General features: G+C 42.4%; 1 protein-coding gene across 1 annotated transcript in view; it reads left to right on the top strand.

Moving 5' to 3' along the window:
• Window positions 1-19409, top strand: part of larp7 (La ribonucleoprotein 7, transcriptional regulator) — a 42957-nt gene extending 23548 nt beyond the window's left edge. The window contains exons 10-13 of the mRNA XM_060826579.1: window positions 7584-7708; window positions 14378-14537; window positions 17564-17655; window positions 18798-19409. Of these exons, the coding sequence (XP_060682562.1) occupies window positions 7584-7708; window positions 14378-14537; window positions 17564-17655; window positions 18798-18878 (458 nt within the window). The 3' untranslated portion in view covers window positions 18879-19409. The remainder of the gene's footprint in view (window positions 1-7583; window positions 7709-14377; window positions 14538-17563; window positions 17656-18797) is intronic.
• Window positions 19410-26923: the final 7514 nt, after the last annotated feature.

Genomic DNA, 26923 nt, shown 5'->3' with positions numbered 1-26923 from the left:
GATTGACAAGGATGTTTCCAGGGTTGGAGAGTTTGACAGTAGGGAGAGGTTGGATAGCCTGGGGCTATTTTCCCTGGACCATTGGAGGCTGAGGGGTGACGTTATATAGGTTTATAAAATCATGAGGGTAACGGATAGGGCGAATAACCAAGGTCTTTTCCACAGGGGTAGTGGAGTCCAAATACTAGCAAATGAAATTAGATTGATTTAGCATATCTGGTTGGCATGGACAAGTTGAACCGTAGGGTCTGTTTCCATGCTGTATTTTTCTCTCTCTATTTCTTTGATAAGATTCCACAGTGTAGACTAATTTGTAAAGTTAGATCAAAGGATTCAGGGAGGCTCTGCCAATTGGATTTGAAATTGGTTTGGATGGTGGAGGGTTCCTTTTTGGACTGAAGGCCTATGGTCGGTGGTGTCCACAGGGATTGGTACTCGGCCCACTTTTGTCTCTCATTTATTTAAATGATCTGGATAGAGACATGGTTAGGAAATGTGCAGATGACATCAAAATTGGTGGTGTAGTGGACAGTGAAGAAGGTTATCTAAGATTACAAAGAGATCTTGATTCTGGTACAATTGCAACTTTTAAAAGGCGTCTGGATAGGTATATGCATAGGAAGAGTTTAGAGAAATATGGGCCAATTGCTGGCAAATGGGACTAGATTAATTTGGGATTTATTCGGCATAGATGAGTTGGATGGAAGAGTCTGTTTCCATGCTTAATATCTCTATCTCGGTCAGTGTGCTGAGGAATGGGAAATAGAGTTTAATTTGGATAAATATTAGGTATTGCATTTTGATAAAACAAACAAGGACATGACCTATAAAGTTACTGATGGGGCCCTGGTTATTGTTGTAGAACAGAGAAACCTAGGGGTTCAGGTACGTAATTCTTTGAAATTTGTGTCATAGACAGACAGGGTAGTTAAGAAGATGTTTGGCAAGCTTGCCTTCATTACTCAGACCTTTGAGTATAGGAGGTGGGACGCCATGTTGAGGTTGTAAAGACATTGGTGAGGCCTCTTCTGAAGTACTATGTGCAGTTCTGGTCACCCTGTTATAGGAAGGATATTATCAAATTGGAGAGGGTTTGGAAAGGATTTACGAGATGTTGCAGGGAATGAGGTTTTGAGATATAAAAATAGACTGGAAAGGCTGTGACATTTTGCACTGGTGTGTAGGAGGTTGAAAGGTGACCTTACAGAAGTTTATAAGATCATGAAGGGTATAGATAAGGTGAATATTAAGTCTTATTTTTAAGGTGAGAGGAAAAAGATTTACAAAGAACATGAGGGGCAACATTTTTGCACAGAGAGCAGTTAGTGTGCAGAATGAACTGCCAAAGGCAGTGGTGGATGCAGGTACAGTTACAATGTTTAAAAGATGTTTGGATGAGTTCATGAATAGAAAAGGTTTGGACCTTTATGGGCAAAATGCAGGCAGCTGGGACTAGTTTACTTTGGGAACGTTTTTGGCATGGACTAGTTGAAGGGTCTGTTTCTATAACGTTCATGTGATAATCTCAGTTAGTTAACATGCCAAGTTTGAATTATAATAAATAAATAAAGCACAATTTCATTGACGAGACATTTTTTTAAAACTTAAAATAAACCAGCCCTATTTTTAACCATTCTGTCTCAGCCACTAAATTCAACAGAAATGAAGAACATCTCAGTAAAGTTATATAGATATTTGCTTCTTTGCATTTTTAGTCAAGGTGTAATTTTTTATATCATATTCAGTGTGTCCAGAACCTGAGGAATACTTTTGAGAAAGAAATAATAAATAAATAAAAATGCATGACTAATTTACATTGAAGAAATTAATCTTCCTTTAGTGGATAAAATTCATTCAGATTAGTTTATCTTTGAACTCAAGACACGCTTATCTTGATCCAGGCCAAACGTGATCACTTACTTCATGTACACATCAAGACTTGATAAGAATATATCTAACAGAATCAGTGTGTAAAAACCAAAAAAACTGCAGATGCTGTAAAACAGAAACAAAAACAGGAATTGCTGGAAAAGTTCAGCATGTTTGGCAGCATCTGTGGAGAGAAATCAAAGTTCTGAGGAAGGGTCACTCACTGTCCACAGGTACTTGCCAGACCTGCTGAGCCTTTCCAGTAATTTCTATTTTAGAAGAATCAGTGTTATGTTGTATTGTACACAACACATCATTTGCTAGTGTGTGTGAGCAGAGGTGATTGGGTATTGGAATATACACAATCACATTCTGAATTTTACATCGGTCATAGTTAGATTGTGGAAAAGCATTTCCCACCAACTGGTGGACCTACAGCATAATAGGAGTCATGACATATATTCATACTTTAGTCAGAAAGGTATTGGCAAGCAGAAACGTTGCATTTTACAATGACTAGTAAGGAATTTCAGACAGCATCCATTTGCCTAGTGAAAGCTCAACCCCCTGCTCACCAGTCCTCCAACAATCAGCAAGAGATTAGTTCTTTAGCTATGCCTCCTGAGCTGGTAATAATTGGAATTTATGTGACTTCAAGCTGGAAGTCTAGAGCAAAGGCAGAGCTATAAAGCCATAGAGATGTACATGGAAACAGACCCTTTGGTGCAACTTGTCCATGACGACCAGATATTCTAAGTTAATCTAGTCCCATTTGCCGGAATTTGGCTCATATCCTTCTAAACCCTTCCTGTTCATATACCCATCCAGATGCACTTTAAATGTTGTAATTGTACCTGCCTCCACCATTTCCTCTAGCAGTTCATTCCATACACACGCTGCTGTCTGCATGAAAAAGCTGCCCCTTAGATCTCTTTTAAGTCTTTCCTCTCTCAACTTAAACCTATGCCCTTTAGTTATGGACTCCCCCACCTTAGGGTAAAGATGTTGCCTATTTACCCTATCCATGCCCCTCATGATTTGATAAACCTTTTAGAAGGCCACCCCTCAGCTTCTGACACTCCAGCGAAAATAGCTCCAGTCTATTCAGCCTCTTCCTATAACTTAAACCTTCCAACACTGGCAACATCCTTGTAAGTTTTTTCTGAACTCTTGCAAGTTTCACGGCATCTTCTTTGTAGCAGGGAGACCAGAATTGCATGCAGTATCCCAAAAATGGCCGAACCAATGCCCTGTACAGTGCAACATGACCTCCCACTTCCTCTACTCAGTACACTGACCAATAAAGGCAAGTGGACCAAATGTATTCTTCACTATCCTGTATACCTGTGATTCTATTTTCAGGGATCTACAAACCCGCACTCCAAGGGCTCTTTGTTCAGCAACACTCCACAGGAGCTTAGTATTAAGTGTATAGGTCCTGCCCTGATTTGCCTTTCCAAAATGCAGCATCTCACATTTATCTAAATTAAATTTCATCTACCTTTCCTCAGCCCACTGGCTCATCTAATCAAGATCTCATTGTACTCTGAGGTAACCTTCGCTGAATGACATATTTAACAACACAATACCTGAACCATTCGGGTCCCTGTATAGCCAGGGTACCATTAATGATTTATAACTGGGCCTGGTCAAATCATGGCATCTACATAAAAAGAGTAAAAAGTGAGGTCTGCAGATGCTGGAGATCAGAGCTGAAAATGTGTTGCTGGTTAAAGCGCAGCAGGTCCTGATGAAGGGCTTATGCCCAAAACATCAAATTTCCTGTTCCTTGGATGCTGCCTGACCTGCTGCGCTTTAACCAGCAACACATTTTCAGATCTACATAAAAAGAACAATTTCTGAGCATTGACATTTGGTCATCTAGGGCTGCTGATATTCCTGCAGTCCAGAGTTCTAACATGTAAAACTAGTTGAATGAATAATAGGGGGCTTCTAATTAAGTTCTCATCAGCAACTTTATTTTTTCTATTTCAAAAATATACTTTATTCATAAAATATATGTAAAGTCTTGTATATAGTCACGAAAGCAGTTCCATTCTGTACAGTAGCATATGAAGAAATGTACAAACATTGGAGTTTTGACTCTATCCAACAAATAAACCAAGGGCATTTCTTATTTGTAGAAGGCTATGTTTACATACCCCTGGGTGGGGTCCAATAACTGAACAGGTCCCCGTTTAATTTTAACTCATTCCTGATTAAGGTGTTTACCCGAAACTTCGATTTTCCTGCTCCTCGGATGCTGCCTGACCTGCTGTGCTTTTCCAGCAGCACTCTAATCTTGACCCTCATTTAACTTTAACTGAAACACCTTAGAAGCTGGTCTTTTCCCACTGTGCCTTGGCTTTGTATACACTTTGAGTTATTTTGACAGTGCAATACAATTTATTTCCATTTGGATGAAAGAATTTAGGTGATCATTCTTTTATTCTTGTCAATGCTGCATTTAGCTACAATCGCAATTTGAGGTATTCCATCAAATTATTGCTTATCTACCTGAATGCATAATAACTTAATCTAACACATCAATTTAAATCCTTAGTGACAAAAAGCTCCCTCTAAACTGTCCCCATCAAACACTCCTAGAACAGGGACAGCTTGGGCTCTGATACGGAGTAAAGCTGCCTCTATTCTTTTTACTCTGATTGTAAAACTACCTACACCCTCCCCAAGCATACAGTCCCAGGACAAGGACAACACAAGTTTAGATATAGAGTATAGTTCTCTCAGCACCATTCCAAATAAAGTAAATAGCTCTATTTACTGTCACGTGGATAGAATATAGATATCGGGAGTTGTATAGAGTGCCAGAGAACAGAGAGTTCACGACTTCTATCGGTCTTTGCGTGAACAGAAAAAGGCCATTAGCCCAAAGAGCCTGCTTGGATCCAAGAAAAGCACTCCATTTGGGTGGCAACGGCATTGTCAAAAATGGCTGATATCAACTTTAGGGAGATACTCTCCGACATGGAGTATAAACTTGGTTAAAATGACAATTTTAAGGAATTACATAAAGATGGAGAGGTTGTGAGCCTGACAGGGCAGTATCGAGTGTCATTTTTAGGTGATTGAAGTCGGGTGGCACACAAAGGAAAAAGATAATGCTCAAAGACCAGGTTCTAGGAAACTGATGGGGCTAGATCAACTGAGAGGATACCTTTTTGATATCAAGAAAACATAAGCAAACTTTAACAAAAAAGAAAATCAGTCAGACAATCCACCTTTTCCCTACAGATTTCAAGGTTTGACAGTCACCCTCCCTAAAAATGTTGATAAAAGTGTCATCAGTTTTTCACTGAACATGTGAGACAACCTGTGTTAGAGTGCCCGTGCCAGTTCAGATTCTGGTGATGCCAACTGATGTTACCTGTGGGTGCCTGCACACAGCCATTTTTGCTGTTCCCTAATGCTTGTCTGCTTGGATCATTCCAAATTCTTAATGGCACTGTGGTTAACACTTCTGCCTTGCTAGACACTCTGGTTCATTTCCAGCCTTAGGCAACAGTCTGTGTGGAGTTTGCATGTTCATGGAATCCCTCCAGTGTGGAATGAGGGCATTTGGCCCTGGAGTCCAAATGACCCTGTGAAGACCATCCCACCCAGCCCCACACCCTATCCCCATAACCACCTATATTGCCAGGGCTAATTCACCCCTGGACACTGCGGGGCAAATCAGCATGGTTAATCCATCTAACCACACCTTTGGACTGCAGAAGGAAACCAAAGCACCTGGAGGAAACCCACACAGACATGAGCAGAATGTTCAAACCCCACGCAAACGGTCTCCCAAAGCTGGAATTGAACACTGGTCTCTGGTGCTGTGAGGTGGCAGTACTAACCACTGAGCCACCATGATGTTCTTCCCATGTCTGTACGAGTTTTCTCCAGGTGTTCTGGTTTCCTTTGACGGTCCAAAGATGTTTAGTTTAATTGGATTGGCCAAGCTAAATTGACCTGTAATGCCCAGGGATGTGCAAGCCAGGTGAGTTAGCCATAGTGAATACAGGGTTATGGGGATAGGGTGGAAGCAGCTGGGTCTGGGTGAGATGCTCTTCAGTGGGTCAGCACAGATTCGATGGGTGGAATGGTCTCTTTCTGCACTGTAGGGATTCTCTAAAAATGTTTTCTATGTAGATTGCTCCGAGTTTTATAAGCTGTGGTCATGTGCACAACAATTTTATTTGCTGCTGAAGCCCAGGGTGCCACAAACAATTGTAACATTGGATAAATGCAACATTTAGATCATTTTCTGTTCTTGCAGACATGTCAACTTCCTATCTCTAGAATACCTTCAGCCCAATAACATTCTGCACTATCTGCCTACCTTTCATTTCTGATATTGTAAGCATTCCGATTTTAATATCCACCACTGATAACCACACTTTCAGCTCTCTGTGTCCACCAGATTTCCTTGACTAAATTTCTCAGACTCTACATCAATTTGCTACTTTCAACTTTTTAGATTAGATTACTTACAGTGTGGAAACAGGCCCTTCGGCCCAACAAGTCCACACCGACCCTCCGAAGAGCAACCACCCAGACCCATTCTCCTACATTTACCCCTTCACCTAACACTACGGGCAAATTCCCATGGCCAATTCACCTGACCTGCACATCTTTGTGACTGTGGAAGGAAACCGGAGCACCCAAAGGAAACCCATGCAGACACTGGAAGAATGTGCAAACTCCACACAGACAGTTGCCCGAGGCAGGAATTGAACCCAGGTCTTTGGCACTGTGAGGCAGCAGTGCTAACGACTGAGCCACCTTGACCATGTTTTGGTCTGCTAGCAGCATGTTATGTTATTTGATGCCCTTGTGAAGAATCTAAGTTGTGAAGAGCATTAAAGTTGGCCTGTAAAAGCCAGCTGTTGTCAACATGGCATTGCTGGACTTTGGATGTTTAAGGAGAAAGTGAGATTTGCAGATGCTGGAGATCAGAGCTGAAAATGTGTTGCTGGAAAAGCGCAGCAGGTCAGGCAGCATCCAAGGAACAGGAAATTCGACGTTTCGGGCATAATCCCTTATCAGGAAGTTATTGGATGTTTAGGCAGTTATAGATGACTGGTACTTTGTTAGTATTTATATGTGAACCTCGATGAATCGAAGTTTTGGGCATAAGCCCGAAATGTTGATTCTCCTGCTCCTTGGATGCTGCCTGACCTGCTGCGCTTTTCCAGCAACACATTTTTCAGTTAGGTGGAAGGCCCAACAGGCAGGCCAAACCCGACCTCAGTTTGTGGGTGGACATAAAGACACGTACTCATATAAATCTTTCCAAATGATGTTTCAACAGAGATTGGCCTGAGATTGTTCTTTTTAGTCCCTCAAACTCTGGGGCCTCTGACATGAATTGCAATAACCATGCTTTGGTGATGTGAGATCGAATGACCCCATATAGGTCAAAACTGGGGCACCCAGTGCTTCTGCTTCTCACTAATCCATTGAGAGGCAGGAGCATTCAAGATTAATCTTTAAGTGTTTTAGGAATTTACATTCTCTAAGGGGAATCAACTGCGAGATGTGAGTAAATTAGCATGCAAATAGTTTTGAAAAACAAAAGCCTTTGAAATTGTGCTTGGGCTCTTAGGATGGGGGTGGAATGTTAGAATTCTTTGAATGAATGTGTTAGTGTAAAATACCTTGAATTTCAAAGCTATTGATGCAGACTGTATTGTTCTCTTATACTAAAGCAAAGGTTAACAATGAAGGAGCCCAACCCTCTGTGAAGGTTAACACCCTGGGGCCTCAGTTTGTGAGTGGAGTCATTGTGAAGATCACCAGTACCGAGACCCTGCTGGGCAGGAAACAGATCAAGGTAAATTTGTGCCCTCAAGCTAGGTTTTTACTTTGAACCAGTTCTCAAGGCAGTCTGGCATCCTGTAACAATTTGTATATGCCATGAGTTCATTTTCTCAGTAATTAACCATTTTCAGTTGGTCTAAAAAGATATTTCAAGATAAGAAATTAGTGTAGAGTTTGGAAAGTTTCTTTCTGTTGCAGTGGAATATATTTTTAAAATTCCTTCACCACACCTCCCTTAAACAAAAAAATACATTGCTTTGTAAATTCCCTCCTATTTATATTTTGTTCCTCCAACAAAATCTGAAGTCCTATTAATTAGACTGATGGTCAAAGATTTAGAACATAGAAAAATACAGCACAGAACAGGCCCTTCGGTCCACGATGTGCCGAACATTTGTCCTAGCTTAAGCACCTATTCATGTACCTATCCAATTGCCGCTTAAAGGTCACCAATGATTCTGGCTCTGCCACTTCCACAGGCAGCGCATTCCGTGCCCCCATCACTCTCTGGGTAAAGAACCCACCCCTGACATCCCCCCTATACCTTCCACCCTTCACCTTAAATTTATGTCCCCTTGTAACACTTTGTTGTACCCGGGGAAAAAGTTTCTGACTGTCTACTCTATCTATTCCCCTGATCATCTTATAAACCTCAAATCAGGTCACCCCTCATTCTTCGCCGTTCCAATGAGAAATGGCCTAGCACTCTCAACCTATCCTCATACAACCTATTCTCCATTCCAGGCAACATCCTGGTAAATCTCCTCTGCACCCTCTCCAAAGCTTCCACATCTTTCCTAAAGTGAGGAGACCAGAACTGCACACAGTACTCCAAATGTGGCCTTACCAAGGTCCTGTACAGCTGCAACATCACCTCACGACTCTTGAATTCAATCCCTCTGCTAATGAACGCTAATACACCATAGGCCTTCTTACAAGCTCTATCCACCTGAGGGGCAACTTTCAAAGAGCTATGAACATTGACCCCAAGATCCCTCTGCTCCTCCGCCTTACTAAGAACCCTACCGTCAACCCTGTATTCTGCATTCTTATTTGTCCTTCCAAAATGGACAACCTCACACTTGACAGGGTTGAACTCCATCTGCCACTCCTCAGCCCAGCTCTGCATTATATCTAAGTCCCTTTGCAGCAGACAACAGTCCTCATTATCCACAACTCCACCTATCTACGTATCGTCTGCAAATTTACTGACCCACCCTTTGACTCCCTCTTCCAAGTCATTAATAAAAATTACAAACAGCAGAGGACCCAGAACTGATCCCTGCGGAACTCCACTTGTAACTGAGCTCCAGGCTGAATATTTTCCATCTACCACCACTCAATGACTTCGACCGGTTAGTCAGTTCTCTATCCAACTGGCCAAATTTCCCACTATCCCATGTCTCTTGACTTTCTGCACAAGCCTACCATGGGGAACCTTATCAAATGCCTTACTAAAATCCACTTACACATCCACTGCTCTATTCTCATCCACATGCTTGGTCACCTCCTCAAAGAATTCAATAAGACTTATAAGGCAAGACCTACCCTTCACAAATCCAAATTAATTACTGATTACTGATTTAATTACAGATCAATTAATTTAATTTAATTTAAATTAAAGTAATTAATTTAATTACTGATCATACAGACATATGGTTCATTCCACTGAACCTTCTTTAGAAGCCTTTTCTCTAAATTCCAAAATTTCTGTCACCAATTAAACACATTTTAAAAAAAAATTATGAAAGGTTTGAACCACCACTTCTTGACAACTCTTGCCTGGCAGAGTAGGTCCTACTCCTGCCAAATTGGTCAGTTTTGACAGGACATACACTGGTGCTGTTATACAAACATGGAAAATTTGTTGGGGTTATCATTCCTGAGGTTTGAGCTATAAGAAGAGGCTGAATAGGCTGGGGCTGTTTTCTCTGGAGTGTTGGAGACTGAGGCATGACCTTGTAGAGGTTTATAAAATCATGAGGGGCATGGATAAGATAAATAAGCACAGTCTTTTTCCCTGGGGTGGAGGGTTAGGGTAGAATTAGGGTAAGACGAGAAAAATTTAAAAGTGACCACTTTTTCAAGCAAAGGATAGTGCGTGTATAGAATGCGCTGCCAGTGGAGGAGGCTGGTACAATTAAAACATTTAAAAGGCATCTGGATGGGTATGTGTATAGGAAGGGTTTAGAGAGATATGGGTCAAGTGCTGGCAAGTGGGACTAGATTAGGTTAGGATATCTGGTTGGCATGGATGAGTTGGACTGAAGGGTCTGTTTCTGTGCTGTACATCTCTATGATCACCATCCAATGACCTGTATTAAAAGTTAATTTGTATAAATGGAGGAACATTAACTGAGAACTGATGCTTACTGAAGTGGGACAGCCATAGAGTGAGAGTATTGGAGTTGAACAGGTAGATATCATTTTTACCCCACAACCATTTATAAATGGTATAACTGGACGACACAATGAAGGTAATTTGACAGCCCAGTAACTCTCATTGGAGAATCATTTGGATGATGTAACAGAAGTTCACTGTAGTAACTCTCCAATGATTTGATTCAGCATGTACAGACTTGGCTTCAATTCACAGCACTGCTGGGTTAGTTAATATCAATTGGACAACAAGAGTACACAGGTTCTGGTGAGACCACATCTGGAATTCTGTGATCCGTTTTGCTGCCCTGATTTATTGAAAGGTATTTCATTGGAGGCAATTCAGAGAAGGTTCATAAGGACGATCATAAGTAAGATGGATGGTCGAGTAAAAAGTGAGGTCTGCAGATGCTGGAGATCAGAGCTGAAAATATGTTGCTGGTCAAAGCACAGCATCCAAGGAACAGGAAATGCTGATTCCTGATGAAGGGCTCTGGCCCGAAACGTCGAATTTCCTGTTCCTTGGATGCTGCCTGACCTGCTGTGCTTTGACCAGCAACACATTTTCAGCTAAGATGGATGGTCAGCAAACGCAAAACAGATTCGGACCTTACTCTTAGAAATTTAAAAGAACGAAAGGTGATTTCATATAGGATTCTTAAAGGCTTGACAGGGTCAATGCTGAGTGAATGTTTCCTTGCATGGGAGTGTCTAGGATAGAGGGCATTGTTTCGGATTACAGGGGTGCGAATTAAGGACTGAGGGTGAGGAGGGATATCTTCTTTCTGAGGGTTGAGAGTCTTTGGAACTCCTTGCCATAGGGAGGTATGAGGACAAAGTCCTTGTATTTATTTAAGGCTGAGATCAATAAATTCTTGTTAAGCCCAAGAATCAAGGATTACAAGGAAAATGCTGGAAATGGATATGAAAGAATATCGGATCAGCCATGATCCTTTTGATTGGTGGAGCAGGTTCGAAGGCCAACAGCCTACTCCTGTTCCTTATCCTGGAATTCCTACAATGTGGAAGCAGGCTATTTGACCCATTGAGCCCCCACCGATCCTCCAAAGAGCATCCCGCTCAGACCCACCCCCCAACCCAGTCACTTTAACCCTGCATTTCCCCTGGTTAATCAACCTAGCCGATCTTTCCCTGGGCACTTTGAGTAATTTAGCAAGGCCAAAATATCTAATCTGCATATTTTTGGATTGTGGGAGGAAACCGCAGCACCTGGAGGAAACCCACACAGACGTACTGGGAGAACATGCAAACTCCACACACAGTGACCCGAGGTTGGAATTGAAATCTGAGTCCCTGGCACTATGAGGCAGCAATATTAGCCACTGAGCCCCCCTGCCACCCTTAAGGTGTTACAGCAGAAACCAATCTAGAACAATACTTGTACAATGTGTGCAGGAGGGTTTCCTGACACAATATGTCGACAGGCCAACAAGAGGGGAGGCTATATTGGATTTGGTTCTAGGTAATGAACCAGGCCAGGTGTTAGACTTGGAGGTAGGTGAGCACTTCGGGGACAGTGACCACAACTCGGTGACTTTTACTTTAGTGATGGAGAGGGATAATCGTGTGCCGCAGGGCAAGAGCTATAGCTGGGGGCAGGGAAATTATGATGCAGTGAGGCATGACTTAGGATGTGTGGATTGGAAAAACAGGCTTCAAGAGAAGAACACTAATGAGATGTGGGGAGTGTTCAAGGAGCAGCTACTGCGTGTCCTCGATAGGTATGTACCAGTCAGGCATGGTGTAAAGGGCCTTGTGAGGCAGCCGTGGTTTAGTAAGGAATTGGAGTCCGTTGTGAAAGGGAAGAAGGCGGCATATGTAAAGATGAGGCGTGAAGGTTCAGTAGGGGCGATTGAGAGTTATAAGGTAGCCAGGAAGGAGCTAAAGAGGGAGCTAAGAGAAGCGAGAAGGGGACATGAAAAGTCTTTAGCTGGTAGGATTAGGGAAAACCCAAAGGCTTTCTATAGGTATGTCAAGAATAAAAGGATGACTAGGGTAGGTATCGGTCCAGTCAAGGATAGTAGTGGGAAGTTGTGTGTGGAGGCGGAGGAGATTGGAGAGACATTAAATCAGTACTTTTCATCAGTATTCACTCAGGAACAGGACACTGTTGCTGATGTGAATATGGAATCACAAATAATTAGAATGGATGCCCTGGAAATATGCAGGGAAGAGGTTTTGGGAATATTGGAAAGGATGAATATAGATAAGTCTCCTGGGCCTGATGGCATTTACCCCAGGATCCTATGGGAAGCTAGGGAGGAGATAGCAGAGCCATTGGCCTGGATTTTTATGTCGTCGTTGTCAACAGGAATAGTACCAGAGGACTGGAGGATAGCGAATGTGGTCCCATTGTTCAAGAAAGGGAGTAGGGATAGCCCTAGCAACTATAGGCCAGTGAGTCTGACTTCAGTGGTGGGCAAAGTCTTAGAGAGAATGGTAAGGGATAAGATTTATGAACATCTGGGTAGGAATAACGTGATCAGGGATAGCCAGCATGGTTTTGTGAAGGGCAGGTCGTGCCTCACAAACCTTATTGAGTTCTTTGAGAAGGTGACCAAGGAAGTGGATGAGGGTAAAGCAGTAGATGTTGTGTATATGGATTTTAGTAAGGCGTTCGATAAGGTTCCCCATGGTAGGCTAATGCTAAAACTTCGGAGGTATGGCATTGAGGATACATTAGAGGTTTGGATTAGGAATTGGCTGGCTGGAAGGAGACAGAGGGTAGTAGTTGATGGATTATGTTCATCTTGGAGCGCAGTTACTAGCGGTGTACCACAAGGATCTGTTTTGGGACCATTGCTTTTTGTTATCTTTATAAATGATCTAGAGGAAGGACTTGAAAGCTGGGTAAGCAAGTTTGCGGATGACACAAAAGTCGGTGGAGTTGTGGATAGTGAGGAAGGAAGTGGTAGGTTACAGCGGGATATAGATAAGTTGCAGAGCTGGGCGGAAATGTGGCAAATGGAATTCAATGTAGCTAAGTGCGAAGTCGTTCACTTTGGTAGGAATAACAAGATGATGGATTACTGGGCTAATGGTAGGCTACTTGGTAGTGTGGATGAGCAGAGGGATCTTGGTGTCCATGTACACAGATCTCTGAAAGTTGCCACCCAGGTAAATAGTGCTGTGAGGAAGGCATATGGTGTACTGGGCTTTATTGGCAGAGGAATTGAGTTCCGGAGTCCTGAGGTCATGTTGCAGTTGTATAAGACTCTGGTGCGGCCTCATCTGGAGTATTGTGTGCAGTTTTGGTCGCCATACTATAGGAAGGATGTGGAAGCTTTAGAACGAGTGCAGAGGAGGTTTACCAGGATGTTGCCTGGAATGGTAGGAAAATCTTATGAGGAAAGGCTGAGGCACTTGGGGCTGTTCTCATTGGAGAAGAGAAGGTTTAGGGGAGATCTGATAGAAGTGTATAAGATGATTAGGGGTTTAGATAGGGTAGATACTAAGAACCTTTTACCGCTAATGGAGTCAGGTGTTACTAGGGGACATAGCTTTAAATTAAGGGGTGGTAGGTATAGGACAGATGTTAGGGGTAGATTCTTCACACAGCGGGTTGTGAGTTCATGGAATGCCCTGCCCGTATCAGTGGTGAACTCTCCTTCTTTATGGTCATTTAAGCGGGCATTGGATAGGCATTTGGAAGTTATTGGGCTAGTATAGGTTAGGTAGGATTCGGTCGGCGCAACATCGAGGGCCGAAGGGCCTGTACTGCGCTGTATCCTTCTATGTTCTATGTTCTATGTAATACTCTGCGCCTCTGACCAAAGACAGAGGAAACTTGCTTTTTGTCTAATAAATCATCAGGAATAACTGATGGTTAAATATAATTCTGACTGAGCTAACATTTGAAAAGTGATTGTTTAGGTGAGATATCTTGGCAATAATGATTTGGATTCTAAAGAGCAGACTAAACTGAAATAATCAAAAATGAAAGAGGGTGGGATTGAGGTGGAAGATGTGCCACTATCACGAATCTGCCTTCATTGGTTTCCTATTTTAAACATTAATATTTTTTATAGTAGCAAGATAATACTGTTGCTGGATGTCGGAAATAAAAAAAAATTGAAAATACTGGATAAACTCAGCATGTCTGGCAACATCTGTGGAGAGGGAAACATAGTTCCCATTTCAAATCTAATATGACTAGATTCAAAACATTAACTCTGTTTCTGTCTTCATAGATGCTGCCAGATCTGCTGGGTCTTTCCAGCACTTTCTGACAATATGATTTTGATTGCTCTTCAGTAATGACCTGTTTATGTATTGTGTGAAGGATGCTTTGTTAGAAACTGCTGAGGTTTTGTACGTGGACCTGCTCGAAGGTGATTCTGAGGGACACGTTCGGTTTAAAACTCCTGCAGATGCCCAGACTCTGATGAGGGCACAAAGAGAAATACAGAGCAAGTACAACTGGAAACTTGAACTTCTCTCAGGTCTGCTTGATAAATTTTCAATATCTGGCTTTCAAATGCTTAACCCCATGTCAGAAAAATACATTTGTCTGTTTTATTATCTAAAGTTGGGAATTATTCTTCAAAACACTATATACTATACTAAAATATAATCCATCATTTTCTGAAGATTTCTATGTATTTTATTATGACCTAGCAAATTAAAAATATGTAACAATGAAGGCATGAATTGTTTGTCAAGGGAACGTAGAAGGATGGCTGAATGGGAAAAGAGGTTAGAGGATGGCGAAGAGGTGGTTTAAACCCTGGCAACACTGCAATGAATATCTCAGCTGTGAGATGTTGCTGAATGGAAGCCATCCATCTCTGCAGATGTGCAAAGGAGAAACTAGGGGAAAACTTTTATAATCTAATTTTTAACCTTCATCCAAACGTAGGAAGAAGCAACTGTTCAACCTAATCCCTCCTGCACACAAAGTTACATTATAAACATCACAAAAAGACAATTAACACATGCTGTTGTAAAGTCCTTGCTGTGCCTGGATCTCTGTCCACTTTGGTGTAGATACTTCTTAATGGGTTACTATACCAACTTCTGAGCCACCATTTTATACAATACATTGTCACTTAGAGTCATAGAGATGTACAGCATGGAAACAGACCCTTCGGTCCAACCCATCCACACTGACCAGATATCCCAACCCAATCTAGTCCCACCTGCCAGCCCATATCCCTCCAAACCCTTCCTAGTCATATACCCATCCAAATGCCTCTTGATGTAAAAAAAAGGGAAGCTAAGTTTGGTATTGAACACTTTGTGCTAATTATTAGCCTGTTGGCCATTGATTTCATGTCCCATTCTAAACTCTGTCCCCTAGCAATAACAAGTCTATTAATCTCCCGACTGTGTCAGAAACTAAATTAGATTATTCCTAATCTCAGTGTCATATTTAAGTCTGAGAAGAACTTTTGACCATATAACCGTCATTTAGACTCTATAATTTCACCTTCCAACTTTATTCCTGTCTCAACTCATCTGCTACTGAAATTCTCACTCATGCCTGTGTTACCTATAGAGTTGACAGTTAAAACACATATCTGGCCAGTCTACTATAACTTTCTTTCTATGCACATGAAGTCATCCCAAAATTTGTACATGTCCTAATCTCTTATAAAATGTCATCATCAACCCTGTCATCTCAGAGTCTGAGTAGCTCCCGGTCAAGCAACACTTTGATTTTAAGAGTTCTCATGTTTGTTTCAAATCTGTCTGTATCTTTGCCCCTCCTTATCTCTATTTTTGGTTGTCCTCACAACCACTTACACCTGCAGTTCCAGCCTAACTTCTTATTCCGTCAGTTTAAAGGAATAGCTCGCAAGTCTTCCGGCCCATCACTTCAGACAATCTCATGCAGTTTAAGATTATTGAGGTCCTCGGCAGCCTTCAATATTTGAAACAGATCCTGTCTAAATTTACACTTCTCCAGTAAGTCCAAGCCCTATGTGTGTCAATTGTGTCAATATAGCTCAAAGCACTCAGGCCAGGGATCATCCATATGATCTTGGTATATAATAACGTTAATGAGCATTGAAATTAGCACTTCATCATTTGTTAACACATTTTAGCAACTTTATGAAGTTGTAATGTGGTAAAACACTACAAGTAAAATTTAAAATATTCCCTGTAGTAGCACAAGTGCTGAAGGCAGTAAGTCTATTCTCAGGCAGTCCATGGCACTAACGGTAGCACCATCACCCAAGGGCATTTTGAATGGTTCCAAGACCTAGATAGTGGATTTTATTTCAAAAATATACTTTGTACATAAAGATATTTTTATATACATACATAGTCGCTAAAGCAGTTTAGTTCTGTACAGTAGCATAAGAAGAAACAGCTACAGGGGGAGGCTGAACAGGCTGGGGCTGTTTTCCCTGGAGTGTCGGAGGCTGAGGGGTGACCTTATAGAGGTTTACAAAATTATGAGGGGCATGGATAGTCTTTTCCCTGGGGTGGGGGAGTCCAGAACGAGAGGGCATAGGTTGAGGGTGAGAGGGGAAAGATATAAAAGAGAGCTAAGGGGCAACCTTTTCACGCAGAGGGTGGTACGTGTATGGAATGAGCTGCCAGAGGAAATGGTGGAGGCTGGTACAATTACAACATTTAAGAGGCATTTGGATGGGTATACGAATAGGAAAAGTTTGGAGGGATATGGACCGGATGCTGGTAGGTGGGACTAGATTGGGTTGGGATATCTGGTTGGCATGGATGGGTTGGACCGAAGGGTCTGTTTCCATGCTGTACATCTCTATGATTCTAAGAAACAAAGAAACATTGGGGTGTGACTCTATCCAGCAATTAAACCCAAGGCATTTCTTACTTTTACAAGGCTATATTTATATGTATTTGAGACACTAGTGGATGTTCTAACTGAATGGATCCCCATTAAACTTCAGCAGAAAGGCCTGAGATGGTGTTTTTTTTCCCCCACTGTGCCTTGGTGACAGCTGCCCTGAGCTTTAGTGTGTCCCTCAGCACGTAGTCCTGGACCTTGGAATGTGCCGGTCTTGAAACACTTGGTCGTGGTCAACTCCTTGCTCTGGGAGACCACATAGCAATGGCCGTTGGTAATGACTGAATAAGAGGAAGCCACCATTTCTTTTTATCTACTGAAATTTGATATTCGGAACCCACAAAAGCAAAGAAGCTGTTTTGGTGGATTATGGGAGGCTTGTATCTTTTGGATGAAAGCTAGGTAGAAAATTGACCCAACAGCTGACAAAATAATTTAAAACTTTCCTGTTGAAGGGCGTTTGCCCGAAACGTCGATTTCCCTGCTCCTCGGAGGCTGCCTGAACTGCTGTGCTTTTCTAACACCACTCTAATCCAGAATCTGGTTTCCAGTATTTGCAGTCATTGTTTTTAACCTCATTTTAAAAAAAAGGTCATAGAATTAATCAGCAGACCATTGAGCATCTGTGCAGAGAGACCTTTCATCCAAACTGGATTCTAATGGTTTCTTGCATTTGTTTTTGCTTTCCATCCAAAGGTGACAGTGAACAACGCTATTGGCAGAAGATTTTGGTGGACAGACAAGCAAAACTAAACCGCCCCCGGGACAAAAAACGGGGCATGGAGAAGGTAGTTAAAAAACACATCATTCTATGAGTATCTTGAGTGCATTCTCAACCTTGTGAATTTTCTAAAACCCGAAAGATGTTAACAATCAGAATCAAAAATACAAATTGCTGGAAAATTTCAGCAGGTCTAGCAGCATCTGTGGAGCGAAAGCAGAACTCATGTTTCAGTGACCCTTCTTTAGAACCTGACCCAAGCCTTTCCACAAATGTTGCCAGACCTGCTCATATTTTCCAGCAGTTTCTGTTTTTGTTTCAGATTTCCAGCATTGGAGGTTCTTTCAGACTTTTTGTCCTAAATTGTCTGTAATGTGTAGGAGTGTGCAGGCTGGGTAGATTAGCCATGGTAAATGAAGGGTTATGAAGATAGACAAGATGGGGCTGGGTTTGGATGAGGTCCTGTTCAGATGGTTGGTGCAGACTTGATGGGCCAAGTGGTCTCTCTGTCTCCACACTATATGGTTTCTGTGATCTTTTATTATGACTGAAGAATCCCACTTTACCACGCATCTGCGTCCTTTGACCCTTTAGTTGGTAAACATCATGTGTTTAGAGGGTGCTGGAGCATTGATGAGTTTTATTTTAGATTAGATTAGGTTACTTACCCACCCATACCCCTACCCCTTACCTAACACTACGGGCAATTTAGCATGGCCAATTCACCTAACCTGCACATTTTTGGACTGTGGGAGGAAACCGGAGCACCCAGAGGAAACCCACGCAGACACGGGGAGAACGTGCAAACTCTACACAGTCAGTCGCCTGAGTTGGGAATTGAACCCAGGTTTCTGACGCTGTGAGGCAGCAGTGCTAACCACTGTGCCACCGTGCTGCCCACGGTGTTGTTGCAGTGCAGCTTGTAGGTAGTGCAAACTCATGCGTTAGTGATGGAGAAAGTGCTTACTGAATGTCTCAGATCAGTGCCAGACAAGTGGCTAAAGAGTCATGAGATGAGTTGCCACAGAATTCACAGACTTCGATCTTCTCATGTAGCCACAGTATTTATGTGGCTTTTCAAGTTCAGCTTCTGGTCAGTGGTAACTCCCAAGATGTTGATAGTGAGAAGCCATTGATTGGTGCAATAGTTGGATTCTCTTGTTGAAAATGGTCATTGCCTAATACTTAGCTGCCCTCTTTGTGTTGCAGTTGATTGGCAAGGCCGAGAAAATAATCGTTGCCAAGACACACAAAGCTAACAAGCATATACATTTCTCTGACGAAGACTGAAGATGATCACGCCACCTAGTACTTCTGTTCCACTGCTGGATTTTTTTTCAGTACTTTGAAGAATTTTAACAGTTTTGTACTGAACATAGCTATCATTTGCAGTAGGCTGAGTGATATTCACAGTCAGTTTTTCGAGAATACAGGATATGTTTGACTTTCTGAATGTTCTATGAATTGTTTTGATGTAATGATTTAAAAACCATAAATCTACTTCCATGATTTTGTTCTAATATTAAACCTGCTTAGATGTATCGAAATAGCAGCAAGATGTGATTGGATTCTCGTTTTCAGTTATAACTTTAAACATAAACCCAGAATTTAATTCTGTGAAACTGCATTGAAAATAGTCACTGTGTAAATTTTTAACAATTTTCAGTAATGCCTTTTTATATATTTCATTAGATCTCCACAAGAACTTGTCAGTAGTTTGTGATTATTCCCTTGCTAGATATGAACATTACAACAAAATAAAGCCAGAAATGTGTGATATTTCTACTGACTTAGCAGATCCTTGCTTTTTGCTGTGCCTCAGTATACGTGATAATAAATTCAATTAAATAAATTTGATTTTAAAAGTTAGTAGTTCACTCCTGTTTCCACCAAGCTGTGTGATCGGTGTCAGGGAAACTCAGCATTGAGAAAGACAAACATCGTCCAAGTATCATACTGTTCATTGCAATGTCCTAGCTTCTGCTGGAAATTGTACCCACATAGTCATCAGGTGGGAACAGTAGTGAGCTGCACTATAAACTCCTCCATAGCTGGTGGCAAGCAAGGCTCGCCCTTGTAAAATGGCTGTGTGACTGAGATACTGCAGTCTCCTGGTGGAGCCTGTCGAATGGAAAATGGTGTCACTTTGTATCAATTAAGTGTAAATTAAGTGTAAATTGTTCAGACTGCCAGACTGGTTGCAAATCTCTCTCTCTCCGAAGCCATTGCAATAGTCTTAACATAGGCTGTTAGTGATGATGGTGTAAGATTTAGTCCATTTTGAAGTGTATGAGATGCCCAAGGAATTACTTAGCACTTGTGTTGAAAAAGATACAAAAAGTTTGAACATCCTTTCCTTGTAATTTCAGTTTGCAAAATTATTGCTTTGTATTCTACTGCTGAAAGAAGGCAGTACTTTTCAGTCACTTATAAACTGTAGTTCCTTATTCCATTGTAGCCGAAACACTTAAATAGCCAGTAATTTGCTTGGATACTGTTACTTAGTTTGGGATGCCATGGAAATTATCTAATATAAGTGTTTTTATAAAGTTCCTTGCATTTGATCTATAATTTATTTCTATAGTGATTTGAAAGTTAGCTGCTTCTTCATTAAGTTGTAAATGTCATCAAGTATTTTCTTATTTATATGAGTTTAATGCAGAACTGTCTATAGACGAAAAGGAGGTAGTCATTCTGTAGCTGAGTCTAATATTGTCATAAGTCAACTGCACTTTTAACAGTTGCTGGAGTAATCGTATTTAAGAATTCTTCATCATCCTTAATTGTTGCTGCATCTCTATCATTGCTTTGATTGAAATCAGTCATATATCATAGTTCAGGGTTTGTAGGTCTGGATGGCTCAGCTCACTATTAACGGACTGACCCTGTGTGGAGGAGCAAGTGAGGACAACAGGTGAAGGTCTGTCTGCTACTGAAGTGGCCAGACACTCAACCTACCTGTAGCAGAGTGCAAAATAACATCTGCAGTAATGTCTCCTTTCCCTAACACGGAGAGCGTTCTGCATCTACAAAAAAAACTGGCTATTATTTCTGGGGGAAAAAACGCTTGCATCATTGATCGGGTTGATGCTGGTTCTCGGAAATCCACTTTAAAATGTAAGCAGATTCCTTGTGGGCCAACACCCTCAGGACAGTATGCAAATCAGCTCACTAGATATAAATGTGACAGAAAAGGAAGCAACAGGGGAAGTTGCCTGAGGCTGATTACCGTGTTTTGGTATCAATGCTCTTTCCTGTAGGGTTTTAATATCCAAGACCTGTCTCTGCATGGGGTGGAGACTTCAACTTTGCAACATTGATTCACAGCATGATGTCAATTTCTGTTTGATGAATGGGGGCCACTAGCATTTCATTGACCCTTTCAGAGGGTGCTTAATTATGAAAAGCAATCTTTTGGAATGCCGTCCTTTGTCGTTCCGAAAGTATTTGGTCAATGTGTTTTGTATTCTCAGTTGACAGTTTTTTACTGGGACGTTTGACATCCAATTTGAGGTTTATGTGAAATCAAAGCATGAAATGTAGGGAAAATATATGATTACTTGAATTGAAAATACAGTAATGAAAACAAAAAATGCTGGCGATCACTGGATCTGACAGCATCCATGTAGAGAGAGCAAGCTAATGTTTTGAGTCTAGATGACTTTCCATCAAAGCAGTAATATTAGTGCTAGACTATTTTGTCAATCCAACATGTAGAAATGCTTTGTGTTCCAATTTTTAAAAAAATAGAACTCATTTACTTTTCTAACTGCATTTCTTCAACCATTTTCTGATAAACCAAAGCATTCACAAACAGCCTTAATGTTTATTCACTTGTACTGTCATCTTTGAGACAAAAAAATGCAGATGCTGGAATCCAGCCTCCTGCACTGTTGTCTTAGGCATACTGTGGTGCCCAGTTTCAAAAATTATAATGACACTAAAGTGCAAATGCTGCAGAAGCTGAAAATTTGGATCCAAGACCAAATGTAGTAATTTTTTTAAGGATGGTTGATAGCATCTGTGGGGAGAGAGAGAGAGTTGACCTTCCTTGTCCATGACCTTTCATTAGTACAAGAAAATGTTAGCCTGAAACATAGTCCATGATTACCACACCAGTTCTGATGCACCAGCCAACTAGCTGAGTTGTGCAATTCAACATATATCAATGTGCCTTGCCACAATGTCATTAAATTGATTTAATAGATCTTAAAAGTCAACAAGGGTGATTATGGTTCTAACAAAATGTGAGTCCCTTTTGCTATCAAACAAATACAGGTTATTGGTTCACATTTTTGCTGCAGCTTTTGGCTTCCGGATGAGCAGATGCGATGATTCAGGTACTCCAGACGACAGCTGGATATGATGGGAGCTGCAATTAAATTTCTCCAGGAAGGGAATGACTTTAGGCAGGTTGAACTTTGCCAGCTACCCGTACTAATTAAAGAATGGAATTCTCAGATGCCTGGGAGCAGGTGAACTGAGCATCCATTGTGCCAGGGAAATGATGCAGTGAATCTAAAGTCTGAAAAGTGAAGAGGTAGAAGCATCAGGGAGTCTGTATTAAGGTAATTGTTTTATTTCAAAGATGCTTTATTCATAAGAATATCTGTACATAGGATAGTCGCGAAAACAATTCTGTTCTATAAAGTAACATGAAGAAACACACAAACATTGGAATTTGACTCTATCCAGCAAACAAACCAAAGGCATTTCCTCTCTGTACAAGGTTATATTTATATATGTTTGAGGCACTGGGGCCAAGAGGCCTGAGAACTGAACAGACCCATGTTAAACTTAGGCAGAAAAACCTTAGACAATGGTCTTTACCCACTGCAGCTTGGCGGCAGCTGTCCCAAGCTTTAGTACTTCCCTCAACACATAGCCCTGGACCTTGGAATGTGCCAGTCTACGACACCCGGTCAAGGTCAACTCCTTGCTTTGGAAGACCAACAGGTTTCGGGAAGACCAAAGCTTGTCTTTCATCGGGTTTATCAAGGTTTTCTAAAATCATGAGAGGCATGAATAGAGTCTTTTCCTGGGGTGGGGAGTTCAAAACTAGAGGGCATAGGTTTTAGGTCAGAGGAGAAAGATTTAAAAGGGACCTAAGGTGCAATTTTTTCACAGAGAGGGTGGAGCATGTATGGAACAAGCTGCCAGAGGGAATGATGGAGGTTGGTACAATAACAACATTTAAAAGGCATCTGGGTTGGTATTTGAAGGGAAGGGTTTAGAGGGATATGGGCCAAATGCTGGCAAATAGGACCATATTAATTTAGGATATCTGGTCAGCATGGAGGAGTTGGACCGAAGGGTCTGTTTCTGTGCTGTTGATCTCTATAATGGTCCTCCCGGCCCAGTCAACATTTGCCTCAGTGCGCATCCTGGGGAACAGGCCTTAGAGCAAAGAGTCCTGCATCACAGGGCTACTCAGCACAAACCTGGACAAAACCCATTGCATCTTTCTGCAGATGTTATTTGCAAAGGCACATTCCAGTAGAGAATATGTTATGAGGGGCATGGATAAGGTCAAGGACACTTCAGGGTATTGGAGTCCAAATCCAGGGAAAACAGCTTCAGCCTTTTCAGCGCTGAAAATGTGTTGCTGGAAAAGCGCAGCAGGTCAGGCAGCATCCAAGGAACAGGAGATTCGACGTTTCGGGCATAAGCCCTTCTTCCAGGAATTGTCGTTCAGGAAATGTCGAATCTCCTGTTCCTTGGATGCTGCCTGACCTGCTGCGCTTTTCCAGCAACACATTTTCAGCTCTGATCTCCAGCATCTGCAGACCTCACTTTCTCCTCCCAGCCTATTCAGCCTCCTGCTATTGCTCAAACCCTCCAACCATGGCTACATCCTTGTAAATCTTTGAACCTTTTCAACTTTTACAACATTTTTCCTATAGCAGAGAGACCAAAAGTGAACAGATTATTCCAAAAGTGGCCTAGCCAATGTCCTGGACAGCTGTAACATGACCTCCCAACTCCTATGCTCAATGCACTGACCAATAAAGGCAAGTGTACCAAACACCTTCTTCACTATCCTAACAACCAGTGATTCTGCTTTCAGGGAGCTATGAACTTGCACTCCCAGGCTTCCTTTCTTCTGCAACACTCACCGGACCTTACTACCAAGTGTATAAGACCTGCCCTGATTTGCCTCCCTCACCAAAGCCCATTCTGGGGAGCAAGTCCCGCATGTAGGTGTGCAATGTCCTGTCAAAGGCCTTCTCCTGGTCCAGGCTGATGAGGCAGGCATCCAATCTTCTTATTCTGCATGTCAGCAATCGTATCCCCGAGGAGTGTGAGGCTTCAGAGATCATCCTGCCCATTACAGCAGGTGTTGAATCACTGATCCCACAGTATGGTGACCTGGTTGGTGTAAAAAATGAGGTCTGCAGATGCTGGAGATCACAGCTGAAAATGTGTTGCTGGTCAAAGCACAGCAGGCCAGGCAGCATCTCAGGAATAGGGAATTCGACGGTTCGAGCATAAGCCCTTCATCAGGACCTGGTTGGTGTCAAGATTAGAGTGGTGCTGGAAAAGCACAGCAGGTCAGGCAGCATCCAAGGAACAGGAAAGTTGACGTTTTGGGCAGGAGCCCTTCAGGATCTAATCTTGACTCTGATCTCCAGTCCTCACTTTCACCTACCTCACCTGGTTGCTGATGACCTTAGACAGGATTTTTTAAATCTGCATTCAGCAGTTAAATTGTTCATAATTTCCAATTTCCTCCCTCTCCCCTTCCACTTGTAGATGGGGTGATGGTACCTTTCCTCACACAAGCTACAGTCACACACTTCCAGCAGGTCCTGGCCACTTAAGTCCCACAGAGTTGCATACAACTTGGTCAGGAAGCCATCAGTTCTGGGAGTTTTATTCTTATCAAAGGGCTCAAGGGCCTTGGTCAGCTCATCTAGAGATAATAGTCAAGAGTGTGGTACTGGAATTCTTGATTAGATTTCCTACAGTGTGGAAACAGGCCCTTCAGCCCAACAAGTCCACACCGACCTTCCGAAGTGTAACCCACCCAGACCCATTTCCCTCTGATTAAAGTACTATGGGCAATTTAGCATGGCCAATTCACCTGACCTGCACATCTTTGGACTGTGGGAGGAAACCGGAGAACCCGGAGGAAACCCACGTAGACTTGGGGTGGATGTGCAAAATCTACACAGACAGCAGCCCGAGGCTGGAATTGAACCTGGGACCCTGGTGCTGTGAGGCAGCAGTGCTAACTTCTGAGCCACCAAAACATTGATTCTCTTGTTCCTTGGATGTTGCCTGACATGCTGTGCTTTTCCAGTGCCACACTCTCGATTCTGATCTCCAGTATCTGCAGTCCTCACTTTTTCTTCATCCAGAGATAATGACTGATCCAGTATCTCTCAAGTGCTGTTGTGTATGACCTCCATGATAGAGGACAGGAATTACTGAGAGACTGTGCTCTTTGTGACCTTCATGTCATACAGAGTGGCATAAAAGGATTTGCTGATCCTCAGGATGTCAGACTGCGATGGTATTACCAAACCATCTTCCGTCAGGCTGCTGAGCACAGAACTCTTCTAGAAGAAGAAACACAAGCACATTTCATGATGCTATCTAATAAGCAACCATGAAATCCACAACCACCTGATGAAGGAGTGGCAGTCCGAGAGCTCGTGCTTCCAATTAAACCTGTTGAACTATAATCCTGGAGTTGTGTGATTTTTTTGAACTTTATATACCCCAGTCCAACACCAGCATCTCCGAATCACAAATGACCATATGTTTGTCAAGGGGCAAAGTGTAACTACACTTGGTATTTGTAACATACTAAAGGACAGTTGCCTTTGAAGTACATCTTTTTATTGCAAAAACAGTTTTGTTCTTTGAATGTGATCAGTACACAGTCATAGACTCACAGATCTCTTGCTCAGAGATTAGAATTACTCTTCAAGCTAAGCTACAAATGCAAATATGTAGATACATGTGATTGCAGCTTATTTATATACATCATATGAAAATAAAATTTGTCAGATTGCACATTTGGCATAAACAAATATTGTCCATTAAAGCTATTTTCTTTATTCTTTAGAAAATTGAAGAGAGACTCAACTGTGGCCGTGGTTTGTAAATTGTGATTGTTATTACTAAGTTGTTAATTTAGTGAGACTACTGCCGATATGGTTTCTAATCATTCCTTTTTCTCACTTCAATATAAAGTCACTGGACGAGCAATCCAGAATCCCAGATTGATGTTCTGGGGACATGGGTTTGAAATCAAAGTACAGCACATGGTTAAATTTGAATTCAATAAAATTTGGAATTGAAGTTAGCCTAATGATGTCCTGAAGCGATTGTCAATTGTTGTAAAAAAACTATCTGGTTCAATTCAGGTGCATGCAAGTTATGCAGTAGACATCAGAACCATTAGGAACATTGTTGAAAATGCGTTGCTGGTTAAAGCACAGCAGGTCAGGCAGCATCCAAGGAATAGGAAATTCGACGTTTCGGGCATAAGCCCTTCATCAGGAATGAGGAGAGGGTGGCAGGCAGGTTAAGATAAAAGGTAGGGAGGAGGGACTTGGGGGAGGGGCGATGGAGATGTGATAGGTGGAAGGAGGTCAAGGTGAGGGTGATAGACCGGAGTGGGGTGGGGGCGGAGAGGTTAGGAAGAAGATTGCAGGTTAGGAGGGGGGTGCTGAGTTGAGGGAACCGACTGAGACAAGGTGGGGGGAGGGGAAATGAGGAAACTGGAGAAATCTGAGTTCATCCCTTGTGGTTGGAGGGTTCCCAGGCGGAAGATGAGGCGTTCTTCCTCCAACCGTCGTGTTGTTATGTTTTGCCGGTGGAGGAGTCCAAGGACCTGCATGTCCTCGGTGGAGTGGGAGGGAGAGTTAAAGTGTTGAGCCACGGGGTGGTTGGGTTGGTTGGTCCGGGCGTCCCTGAGGTGTTCTCTGAAGCGTTCTGCAAGTTAGCGGCCTGTCTCCCCAATGTAGAGGAGGCCACATCGGGTGCAGCGGATGCAATAGATGATGTGTGTGGAGGTGCAGGTGAACTTGTGGCGGATATGGAAGGATCCCTTGAGGCCTTGGAGGGAAGTGAGGGAGGAGGTGTGGGCGCAAGTTTTACATTTCCTGCGGTTGCAGGGGAAGGTGCCGGGAGTGGAGGTTGGGTTGGTGGGGGGTGTGGACCTGACGAGGGAGTCACGAAGGGAGTGGTCTTTGCAGAACGCTGATAGGGGAGGGGAGGGAAATATATCTCTGGTGGTGGGGTCCGTTTGGAGGTGGCGGAAATGACGGCGGATGATACGCTGTATACGGAGGTTGGTGGGGTGGTAGGTGAGAACCAGTGGG

Source organism: Hemiscyllium ocellatum, chromosome 1 (assembly GCF_020745735.1).
Source record: "Hemiscyllium ocellatum isolate sHemOce1 chromosome 1, sHemOce1.pat.X.cur, whole genome shotgun sequence".
NCBI classification, from domain to species: domain Eukaryota; kingdom Metazoa; phylum Chordata; class Chondrichthyes; order Orectolobiformes; family Hemiscylliidae; genus Hemiscyllium; species Hemiscyllium ocellatum.
Note: the sequence above shows the minus strand (reverse complement) of the source record. Positions and strands in the feature narration are given on the sequence as shown.